Source organism: Bison bison, unplaced genomic scaffold (assembly GCF_000754665.1).
Source record: "Bison bison bison isolate TAMUID 2011002044 unplaced genomic scaffold, Bison_UMD1.0 scf7180017864491, whole genome shotgun sequence".
NCBI lineage: Eukaryota > Metazoa > Chordata > Mammalia > Artiodactyla > Bovidae > Bison > Bison bison.
The window spans coordinates 21,750,314-21,763,069 of record NW_011495050.1 but is presented as its reverse complement, the minus strand read 5'-3'; the positions used below and the strand labels follow the sequence as shown (position 1 = coordinate 21,763,069).

At 36.2% G+C, this 12,756-nt stretch overlaps 1 protein-coding gene across 1 annotated transcript in view; it reads right to left on the bottom strand.

The window, feature by feature from the left end:
- The window catches only part of RNF19A (ring finger protein 19A, RBR E3 ubiquitin protein ligase), a 54,684-nt gene that overhangs the window by 3,188 nt on the left and 38,740 nt on the right, over positions 1-12,756 (bottom strand). The window contains exons 4-8 of the mRNA XM_010863518.1: positions 11,329-11,473; positions 10,362-10,524; positions 7,184-7,298; positions 6,546-6,707; positions 1,148-1,361 (exon numbers count right to left, since the gene is read on the bottom strand). Of these exons, the coding sequence (XP_010861820.1) occupies positions 1,148-1,361; positions 6,546-6,707; positions 7,184-7,298; positions 10,362-10,524; positions 11,329-11,473 (799 nt within the window). The remainder of the gene's footprint in view (positions 1-1,147; positions 1,362-6,545; positions 6,708-7,183; positions 7,299-10,361; positions 10,525-11,328; positions 11,474-12,756) is intronic.

The window sequence follows — 12,756 nt, the reverse complement described above, 5'->3', positions numbered from 1 at the left end:
ACCAGTTATCTGAATAAAATGGGAAAATTAGCTGTCTGCCAGGTAAGGTAGTTACAGAGTAACACAAATAGAATAGAAAGGATTTTAGAATGGATGCTTAAACATGCTCCATCATTCTCACTTAGGGTGTGGCACTCTGCTTCCCTGCTGCTGCTGTTGCTAAGTCACTTCAGTCATGTCCGACTCTGTGCGACCCAAGACAGCAGCCCACCAGGCTCACCCATCCCTGGGATTCTCCAGGGAAGAACACTGGAGTGGGTTGCCATTTCCTTCTCCAATGCGTTAAAGTGAAAAGTGAAAGTGAAGTCACTCAATTGTGTCCGACTCCTAGCGACCCCACGGACTGCAGCCTACCAGCAAAACACCAAATCTGAATACATTAAAACCCATTCTAAGATCAATGAATCAAAAAATTCTGGGCATCTGTATATTAAAAATGGTTCTAAATTTAACACCTGACTCTTAAAAAAATAATAATATACACCACTGTAACTTAAGAGTTTGTGTTTAAAAGCACACTACCTAAAAATAACTATAACTGATTTATCTTTTAATTCATGTATTTTCCCCTACATTTAAAAAACCCCTAAAGCTAATAAAAGTGAATTAAAGAGGAAATAAGAGAAGATAAAAATGCTTAACTTATCCTACCTATTATCTACATAGCTTTTGGTAAAAGACTTTGTGAGAATTAAATAACCATTAATACAGAAAAGGGCCCAGGCAGACTCTTGGACTCAGCCTGTGCACTCCCGACATCCTGACACCACCTGTCCCCTCAGGCTTCAGCCAGTGTCTCATTTCCCAACATCCAGCTGTGGCTGCCTCCCAAGAGATGTAAGTACAGGCTTAATCACTGCCTTTACAGTGTTCACCAGAGAAGCTCCAGCACTGACTCATAAAATCTGACAAGTGTAGTGAACAAAAAAATGGCATAATGTTATCCCTAAGATTTGGTTTTTACCTCATCAGATCTCCTCATTCACTGTTCACCACTAAATTTCATTTTCTGAAACCTTAAAACTTACTTGAAACCTTATTGTTTTCAACCCTGACACAGTAGGATTATATGTAATCATCGTGCTTTGTGTTCAAAATTCTCATCTAATTAGTTTACAGTTAAAGCAAAACAATGCAGTTTTCTTACCTGTTGAAACAGTTTACCATGGCACTTCCTGACAGACTCCCTGTGATACTGGCTCCGGCGAGCGCCATGGTGCTGGCCGTCTCACTTAGGTTGTCCCGGATGGCTCCTATTCGATCCATGTGGCTCCCGCTTGCACTCAAACTGCCAGTCAAACCACCAACACTTCCCTCCCCTATGCTGGGGTTGTGTCTTGCTTCTGCTACTGAAGTTGTGTCTAAATGCAAATATTTCAAAGAAATTAGTGTGATTATTAATTTCCCTCTCCTTAAGAGTCTGTCGTGATTTTCAGATAGGATGCATTTTCATATAAAGTGTAAAACATACACAGGAATAGAAAAGATGTCTGGAGTCAGGGACATATAACTATGGGATAATAGTAAAGGGAAACACCTCACAGCGAAGCTGGATTAAGGACTGGGCCTCAGTTTTAAATGGTCACTACAGGCATATCTTGGAGGAACTGTGGGTTTGGTTGCAGACCATGGTAATAAAGCAAATATCACAATAAAGTGAATCATGAAGTTTTGGTCCTCCTAGAGCATATACAAGTTATGTTTATACTATACTACAGTCAAGTGTGCAATAGCATTATGTCTAAAAATTGTGTATACCATTGATTTAAAAAATTCTTTATGGCTAAAAATTGCTAACCATCATCTGACAAGTCAGGATTGCCACAAACTTTCTTCAATTTGTACAAATACGTAATGAGCTATAAAGTGCAATAAAATGAAGTACACTTGCAATTTAGATGAAAATCTAGAAGATTTAAAATTTCTATAAAGAACCTAATTGTTGAAAAATTTAGCTGACTTTGGAGGAAAATTATGTGATGGTTTTCAGTAAGGGTGTCTTGAGGTCAGTAAGAATGGGTCAAAAGTTGACTTCTGAATATATTCCATAGTTCCGATTGTAAGTTATTATGAGGTCTGATACCATTATATTTCAATCTTTCAGTACTTTTTCACATGCTTTATACTGGAGAATTTACTTATTTGCTCTAATATTTGAGCTCCTATTATATAACCCAACTCTGTTTCTAAGTGCTGGGACACAGTGAATCAGAGACAAACATCTTGCCCTCAAAAGACTTATGCTCCAATTGGGGAGAGCAATAAATACAATTACATGGTGACAAATGCTATGAGAAAAAATGAATCAGAATAAAGAGGAGTCAGTAAAAGGCAGAGAGTGATGAGGAGTGCATGCATCTCTGTGTGTGAGCCTGCATGCCTGTTTGCTGTTTTATATAGTGTAATGAGAGAAGCCCTCTCTGAAAAGGAAGTGAAGGAGTGAGCCATGAAATTATCTGGGGGAAGGGTAATCCAGGCAGAGGAAACTTCAAGTTTAAAAGCCTAGCAGTAGAAGTATGTTTGGCATCTCAGGATCAAGGACAGGAGGTATAACATAGAGTGACAAGGGAAGAGTTCAAAGATGCAGCTCAGGAAAGACCACAGCTGGACTTATGGGCCATGGTAGCGGCTGGGGATTCCATTCCCTCACCCCTGGTACAGTCAGAAGCACTGAGAGAATTCTGAACATAAGTTAGATCTAACTAATGGATCACATAAAACACTACTACTATAACACAGGCAAGAAGAGAGTAGTTTGTACTAGTGGAACAGAGATGGTGAGAAATGGTTGAATTATGGCTAAACACTGGAGGAACCAGCAGAATCTGCTGATGAAAAGGGGAGAGTAATCTTAAGTAAAGGTTTTAGCACAGCAATAGCAAGAATAAAGAGACTACTTAATGAGGTAAGGATGACTGAGAGGCCAACAAGTTTTAGAGTGAAGAGTTTGGTTATAGAGAAGTCAAGCTTGCAATTCTTGTTAAGACATTCAAGTGCAGATTAAAGAGAAGAGTTACATGTACAAACTGAAGTTCAGAGGACAGTTCTAGCCTAGATATAAATTTAAGAGTCATCTGTCTATATATATTATTTAATAGAGATAACCTAGGGAGTGAGTACAGATAAATCTGAGAATGAGCCCTGGGAAACTCCAAAATTCAGAGGTTAGGAAAGGAAAATGAATCAGCAAAAAAGACTGAGAAGTGGCCATAAGATAAGAGAAGACAAGTAGAGAAAATGTTTTAAGGAGGGCATGCTCTACCATGTCAAGTATACTGTCAGAGTAAGATGGAAATCAAGAACGGGCCACTATATTTGCTTCATGGAGGTACCTGGTGACTCTGCTTTGGTGGAGTGGTAGAGAGGAAATTTTGGACTGGTAGGGACCAAAATCTAATTGGAGTGAGTCCAAGAGAAAATGGGAGGTAGGAAATAGAACATTATCTTCACACACATGCAGATTACAGATAAACCTCAGCTTACTGCACTTCAAAGATATATATATATATACACTTACAAGTAAAATAAAGAAAGTGAAGTTGCTCAGTTGTGTCTGACTCTTTGCGACCCCATGGACTGTAGCCTACCAGGTTCCTCCGTCCATGGGATTTTCCAGGCAAGAAAACTGGAGTGGGTTGCCATTTCCTTCTCCAGGGGATCTTCCCAACCCAGGCACTGAACCCTGGTCTCTTGCATTGAAGGCAGACGCTTCACTGTCTGAGCCCAGGGAAGTCAAGAAGTAAAAGGTTTGTGGCAACTCTGCTGTGAGCAAGTTGATCAGCGCCATTTCCCCAACATCATTTGCTCACCTGGTGTCTCTTGTCACATTTCAAACTTTTTCATTATTATTGTATTTGTTATGGTGATCAGTGATCAATGATCTCTGATGTTACTACTGTCATTGTTCTGGGGTGCCATGAACTGTGCCGATACATGACACATATATACTAACAACTGATAAATGTGTGTTCTGATAGCTCCACTGACGATGGGCTGTTCCCCCTTCTCTCTCCCTTCTCCTTGGCCTCCCTATTCCCTAAGACACAACAATATTGAAATTAGGTCAATTAAAAACCCTACAATGGCCCCTAAGTTTTTAAGTGAAAAGAACTGCACATCTTTTACTTTAAATCAAAAGCTAGAAGTGATTAAACTTAGTGAGGAATGGTCTTCGAACGTCAGAGCAGGCTGAAAGGCTAGGCCTCTTGTGCCATTTAGCTAAGCTGTGAACACAAAGGAAACAGTCTTGAAGGAAATTAAAAGTCCTACTCCAGTGAACACATGAATGATAAGAAAGCAAAATAGCCTTATCGCCGACATGGAGGAAGTTGTAGGAGTTCGGATAGAAGATCAAACCAGCCACCACATTCCCTTAAGCCAAAGCCTAACCCAGAGCAAGGCCCTGCCTTTAATTCTACAAAGACTGAGCGAGGTGAGGAAGCTGCAGAAGAAAAGTTTGAAGCTAGCAGTGTTGGTTCACAAGGTTTAAGGAAAGAAGCTGTCTCTGTAACATACAAGTGCAAAGTGAAGCAAAAGTTCTGATGTAGAAGCTGCAACAAGTTATCCAGAAGATTTAGCTAAGATACTTAAGGAAGGTGGCTATACTAAATAATAGATTTTTAATACAGAGGAAACACCTCCTATTGCAAGAAAATGCGATCTAGGACTCTCATAGCTAGAGAGAAGTCAATGCCTGGCTTCAAAGCTTCACAGAACAGGCTGACTTTCTTATTAGGGGCTAATGCAGCCGGTGACTTGAAGCTGAAGCTAGTCAGTGCTCATCTACCATTCCAAAAATCCTAGGGCCCTTAGGAATTAGGCTAAATCTACTCTGCTTGTGCTTTATAAATGAAACAACAAAGCCTAAATGACAGCACATCTATTTACAATATAACTTACTGAATATTTTAAGCCCACTATTGAGTCCTACTGCTCAGAAAAAAAAGGATTCCTTTCAAAATATTACTAGCTCACTGGCAATGCATCTGGTGACCCAAAGCTCTGATGGAGATATATGACAAGATTAATGTTTTCATGCCTGCCAACTCAACATCCATTCTGCAGCTCATGGATCAAGGGTTCATTTCAACTTTTAACACTTCATGATTTAAGAAATACATTCTCTAAGGCTATAGATGCCATTCATCAGAAACAACGATTCCTCTGATGAATCTGAATAAAGTAAATTGAAAACCTTCTGGAAAGGATTCACCATTCTAGATGCCATTAAGAACTTTTACAATCCGTGGCAAGTGATCAAAATATCAACATTAGGTGGAGTTGTAAAGAAATAACAAAAAAGTTGATTCCAACCCTTAGGAGTTAGACTTCAATGGAGAAAGTAACTGCAGATGTGGTGGAAATTGCAAGAGAACTATAACTGGGGCCTGAAGATGACTGAATTGCTGCAATCTCATGATAAAACTTTCATGAATGAGTAGTTGTTTCCTATGGATAAGCAAAGAAAGTGGTTTCCTGAGATGGAATCTACTTATGGTGAAGGTGCTATGAAAATTGCTGAAATGACAACAAAGGATGTAAATTATTACATAAACTTAGCTGATGAAGCAGTGGCAGGATTTGAGAGGACTGACTCCAATTCTGAAAGAAGTTTTTCTGTGGGTAAAATGCTATCAAACTGCACTGCATGTGAAATCATTTGGGAAGGGAAGAGGAAGAGGCAATCGCTACAAAGTTTATTGTTATCTTATTTTAAGAAATTGCCTCAGCTACCCCAATCTTCAGCAACCACCACCCTGATTAGTCAGCAACCAGCAACATCAAGGCAGGACCCTACACGGGCAAAGAATATGACTTGCTGAAGGCTCCCATGATGACTGAAATTTTTTTAGCAATAAAGTATATTTAAATTAAGATATATACACATTTTTAGACATAATGCTATTGCACATTTAATAGACTATAGTATAGTCTAAACATAACTTCTATATGCAGTGGGAAACCCCAAAATTCATGTCTTGCTTTAATGTGATGTTTGTTGCAGTGGTCTGGATCAGAACGTGTAACACCTCCAAGGTATGCCTGTACTTCCATGAAACAACTTCTTTAATAAGAACTGTTGGAATTTCTTTAAGAAAAACTTCCACACTTTAAAAAGTGTAACTTATACTCCTACTGGTAGTCTACGATGGCCTTTATATGATCCATTTGTTTAAAAATAATGCCTGTTTCTCTGAATAACATTAGGTTGAAGGTATTTTCTACTCATTGGGTATCTGCATTTATTCTTTTATGAACTGCAGTTCTCTTCTATCCTTTTATTACTGATTTGTAATGCTTTACACAAAATTAAAGATTAAAAGTCTAGACTTTCTAAGATACTAGATTTCTGTTGGAAGTTACAGGTACCCAGAACCATTCCACCCTCTTTCATCTGTGAATCTCTCCTCAGCAGCTCTTCTCTGATATACTTCTGGGTGAATACTATTAGGACTAGTAAGAGAGCAAAGCATGTTACCTACAGCCTCCCACTTACACTATTACCACTAGTAAGTACATTTTCTTCCTTTGCTGAAAGGACTTACCTACAGCTGTATTTGTTCCACCAACATTTATATCATTTTCATCATCAAACTCAATTCTGACTCCTTTTCCATTGCCTGCTGAGACTCCACAACCTCCACTTCGACAGAGAGAAATTGGAACAACACCATAGACATAAGCTAACATAATAGGAACACCAATACCTAAAAAGGAATTAAATTGGTCATTACAAACCGAAAAATAAATCACAGAAACACACATTTTAGAAAGTTTTCTCAAGAGAAAGTATACAGGAGAAAAGTGTTAGGGTTCTGTAACTCTTGACCAAAGCAGATTCACCCAACTATTAAAGGATGCAAGCAGATTCAAAGCTTCTAGCCCATCAGGTGACACATATGAGGTTATATATATATAATCTTTCATGTGCCAGGGCTCTAAACTTTCTCTTGGTGGGGAACCATTAGTAATTTACCAACTATCCCTATGGCTAGCCTCTTAAGTTTATATTACTTGTAACCAATTTGGTTACTAAATGAGAGGCTTTCTATAGGTTCAGCTTACTGTCCCTAAATAAAAGTAACTCTCTAATCTTCAACAATAAGATGCTCTGGTTTTCAAATTTCTTCCACAACATTTTAAATAAAATGTGAGGTAATAACTATTTTTAAGTATTTCTTACCTACAGTTACTGCAGCTACAACGGGAGACACGATTACGGACAATGTTACACCACCTGCTATGGCCAAATTCCGTTTGTGCTTTGAAACATCCTTGCCTTCATATCGATTGTGAATCTTGAATTAAAAATAAAAATGGGGATGATGGATTAAAGAAAAACCATGTTACGTATTTAATTTAAATGAAATAGACCTAGATTTGCTGGAAGTGTAAAGTGATTTATCTTATAACTTCATAGTTAAGTGTCCAAATTCAAGGTAAATATATTATTGTTCTTAAATCATATTATCATTTGCTTTATTAATAATTTGTTTACATAAAACAGTTATTTAATAGGTTTTACTTTGTGTTTATTTTTAAACTGTCTTGAGTAAAAGTAGTCCTTATAATCTTATTCAGGAACAGGATAAATCATGTTTTGAACAAAGACAACATTAAGAACATTATTTTCAACATAGTTAGGAGCTGGATATTTGACCAATAGGATTACTTCTAACAAATGTATCATTCCACAGCCTTCTAAATAAGCATCCCTAAGTAAAAACTGGTTCCTGCAGGAGGTTTACACAGTCTTTGGAAAAAAGACCAAAAAAACCTGACCTTAAAAAGCAGTACTAATAAGTAAATATCACTAAAAAGAATGAATTTTTTCTCAGATTCCTTTTTATGAAGAAAAATATTATCAAATGACTCGAGATCCTGGACTCTTATTTACAGCTCAAAATAAGGGGTCAGATCAGATCAGATCAGTCACTCAGTCGTGTCCTACTCTTTGCGACCCCATGAATTGCAGCACGCCAGGCCTCCCTGTCCATCACCAACTCCCGGAGTTCACAGAGACAAAAAGAACAAATAATCCTGCCAGAGGACAGCAGTCTGATCTATTTGGCATCTCTACAGAGTATAGGTATTACTAAAAAACAGAACTTAATATCACCATGAAAGTTGCTTGTGAGATATAGGAACTTCAGAAAATAGCTCAGTATCTTTGTTCTTGTGATTTCCAAGGGCTAAAACTAATAAAGTACATTCCCCCCTGTTTCAAGACAGATTCAAAACAGCCTCAAAAGTGTACAGGCAGTCTCTAAAGTAAAATACCTGACTTAAAAACAGTTTTACAGATGAAGCAAAACAACATAATCTATCATTATCATGTGGTTATTTTGAAGGCTGTAAAGTACAATGAATCTTGTGGGATGTTTTAAACAGTGAGAAAGCTGGGGTGGGGAGACAGGCAAAGCAGGCATGAACAAGGAACATTTCTATATTCTAGTCAGAATCCTGTTTTCCAGAACGGACTGTATGTTTCAAGGAATGGGCCTCTACACTTCCCGAGCAGTCCATACAAGCAGAGATGGCAGTTTCCCAAGGCACCTTTCATTATTCTCCAGTATTCCTTGCCACTCCCATCCCTAGAAAACTTAGCACTGAAGCAGAAAAAAGCCAAAGCTAAAAACTGATGGAACAGATTTGCAAAAGCACGCAGCTGAGTCTTCCAGAAAATTCCGCATCCTCAAGCACTAATGTTCAATTACAGTGATCATATCATCCTACTAACTTCTGGCTCAATTTTTTCTGTTTTACTATTTTGTGTCACATTTTCTATTTGTTATTGTAAAAAAAAAAAAGCTCACTTTTAAGTACTTTATCAATTTTATAGGTTTTCCTGGGCTGGTTTGTATCCCTAAACACCACAGAGAACATGATTTCAATGGAAAACTAATGCATCAACTTGCAACCATTTGAGGACACATTTGAAAAAAGGGGACTTGTTACTGCACCTAAGACTGAACAATGAGGTAAATAATCTCTCCTCTATAAATTATTTGTAGGTATGTACAGTACAACAGTCTCTCTTCCCCTTCTACTTCAAAGTATCTGAATAGTTTTGTTTTTAGCAAAACCTTGCTTTGGACAACTCTATAAAAAAATTAAAATCTGTTATTATGTTTGGGACTTTAACAATTAAGTTTAGTTACTTAAAACCTTCTGAAATAAACATTTGGTCTGTAAATATCTCTGTTTGGCCTCAGTTTCAAGCTAATTAAAAAATAACATGTACGATTATTTCTGACTATAAATGTTGAACATTAAAAAAAAAAAAAAATCTGGTTGTTCTATGAAAGAGGATCAGCCTTGTCTTGAGTTTTGTTCCAAAAGTCAGAACTAGAATCAAATGAAACAATTTAAAGGAAAATGGATTCTGACTCAACGTAAGAATTTTCAGTACAGCTCCCTGACAGCACGATGGGCTGTTGGTGTTTTCCCCACTACTGAGGTGCCCAAATGGCTAGCTTGAAATTTATCAGGGATCGTACATAAAGAATTTGGGCATCTGGGTTTAAATCCTAGGTCTGCTTCTTCCTGTGTAACTTAAGATAAATTACATAAATTTTTCAAAACTTCAATATTCTAACATAAATTGAGGTCAAAATGAGTCAAAGTATATAAAACATCTACCACACAGTTAAAACTCAACAAATGTTAGTTCCCTTTTTAAAAATTCCTGTACTTTGTTCTGCTTGGTGCAGGGTTGGGATTAGATAATTTCTGAAGTTAGTTCTCAATTCCGAGATTCTACTAATTTAGGGAGCAGAAGACTTCTTAACCACTTCATACATTATCCTTTTAACCTTTCAATAAAAAATCATTTGCTTAGCTAATGAAGTATAATTCATTACTCAGTGACAGTGGCAAATACTGGGCATTCAGACTTTCACAAAATGATTGTAATCTACAAAACTACGTATTTAGTAATAGCAATAAGAAAAAAAACTTTGAAGTTGGAAATAACTCAGGAATGGATTATTCTTTTGCCTTGAAGGCACAGATTATTTATCTATTAACTTCACAGACCTGAGTGTACAAGGACACACGGATAAGAAAAATGTCAGATGAGTAGACTTTAAAATTTTATGTGAAGTTTATAATGCAAATGTGCTGAAGTGTTCAGATTCAGATAATTTTCAAGTAAGTCTACTTTCATGCAGACATACAAGCTTGTCAAACACTGAAAATGTATTATCTTATGAAAAAATAGTAATTATTTGATATTTAAGATGCTAAAAATGACCTTTCAAAACAAACAAAAAACAAAACAAACACAAAGCAAAACCATTAATCTTAAATCTAAAGATTAAAAATGAGATAATGAATTAACAAGGAGTCAAACACTTTACCTTCCGGCCCACATACACAGGAATGCCAATGATCATGGCAGGGATAGCAATGCCAGCTATTAAGGCAATTCCTACCGGAGCACCAACAAGTGTGCCCAGCTGCCACAATATTTTCTTCTTTCGGCTCCAGGGTTTCTTCCCCCAAAAAGTACATCCTGATGGACTAAAGGAAAAAATTACAATGTAAAGTAACTGCTGCAAAACATCACAGTAACAACTGACTACAGTACATTCAGCAATGACTATAAAAATTCTCAAATTTAGGAATGAGGGGTTTTTCCCCTTTTTTTGAATTCTGGGTTTATTAAAAGCTAAAAAATCAAGGTAAGAACCACCATAAATTATATTAAATGGATACTAATAGCTGGGATTCAGGTTAAACATTCATTCCTTGTCTTCCATTGGCCTCAAAACCTTAGGTTTATCTTTGAAGAGTAAATCGATGCAAAATATGTTTGTTTTATCCCTGTATTAAGACACAAAATTATCTGAACATATCATAAACTCACTCTGTGACCTAAATGAGGAAATTTATATATGAGAAAATCAAATGGAAATATTTGTGACCTAGCTAATTAGATATTAAATGCTAACTTTCTAGTTTAACAGAAACAAAGCCAGGAATTTCCTGGAGGCCCAATGGTTAGGACTTGGTGAGTTCACTGACCCAGGTTCAATTCCTGGTCGGGGAACTAGATTCCACAGGCTGTGTGGCATGGCCAAAACAAAACAAAACACAAAGCCAAACAAAAAAAAGAAAAAATAAATTTCCGTTTCCTATTTTTGACTAGCTATTAATCTCAAATGACTGGCGTAATAATTGGCTTCCTGTTCAATTTAAGTAGCTAGAATAAAATAGATCTCTTTAAGTAATACTAAGGATAATGCTTTTTCAAAAAAAAAAAGTCCTTTTGTCTTATAATATAAAATTATATTTAAATATAAGTAGCCCCTTCTATAAGCTTACCTTAGATAATGTAAATCTGAGATTTCTTTCATACACAACCAACAAAACTCACAACCACAGACAGCACATGTCATGTGATTACAGCTCCCATCATTCATCTTTATTATATAAGCAGCACATCGTGGACATGGTTTTATATCATCAGCTATTAGGAAAACAGACACGTTTAGTATATAAAACGTCTAAAAATAACAATTTCTAGTAGATAACCAACTATAGCATTGCCAAAAAATCTTTATGTGTATAGTTTGTTAACTGATAGCTTTAGCCTGCTATTTTCAGTATATAAAGCACTTTTTTTCCCCCTCTCAAGAAAAGGAACACTTTTACATTAAATTTTCAAGTTGTAAACATTTTTCAAACAGCAGGAGAACAATGAGAACAAAGAATAGTAAAATAATAAAAAAAGAAATGAAAACCAAAGGCAGCTCTAGGCAAACTAAAACTCCAGTGGGAATTTCTTGCCTGGGAAATTCCATGGAAAGAGGAGCCTGGCTATGCGGTCACAGAGAGTCAGACATAACTGAACAACTGAGCACACATGTAAGTAGCTAAAGGCTGTAACAGTAAGGCATGCCAGGATAGCTTTAGCTGATTCTACAGAGGACAGTTTAGGTATATTTGGCTCTTCCCGGAACTGCTTCTGAAACAATACCTACAAATTATTATTAATAATACCTTTGGAGTTCTACCCTAAAATCTTCAAGAAAGGAAATAAAACAAGTGAATCAGTGAACAAGCAAGAAAATCCATGTCCATTATATAAAATATCAAGTGTTGAATTTAAAGTTTATTTAATTTTAAATTCAACTTTAAATATTGAGCAACACTTCTTTTTCTAGTAGCATAAAGTACATGACTCTTTTAAAATATGCTGCTGGTAGGAATATAAATTATTTTCTTAATAAATTTCTGTATTTTCCAAGTTTTTTCCTTTAATAATCAATGAAAACAGTAAATATTTTTCTAAAAATGACTGAAGTTTCAATAAAAAGTGAAAATTCTATGAATGTACGATGGTCAGACTTTTTCTAATTTTTGAGATTTATGATGTATGTTTGCTCATGTATAGATTTCCAGACAACTTTAAATTTCTAGCCAAAGACAAAGTTTCTTAGTGTACTCCCCACCAAGGTATGATTTTTGAATCCCTGATCCTGGAATTGGTAATATCGAGAAATAAAAATTGTATTTTGTAATACACGTAAGTGAAAAGGATCCAAAAAATACTATTTAAAATCTGTAACTGTGTGATATTAGTAAAAAAGAAATAATCTCTAAGGAATATTAGTATTTAAAATAATTGCTAAGCTTTGCATAAAACACCTTTATTTTAAACAACAGTTTTGGACCATCTTCAGCTATCAGTCATATAAATCATCTGTGACACTTCTTTTTTCCTTTCTATTTTTGGACAATAAAATCTTT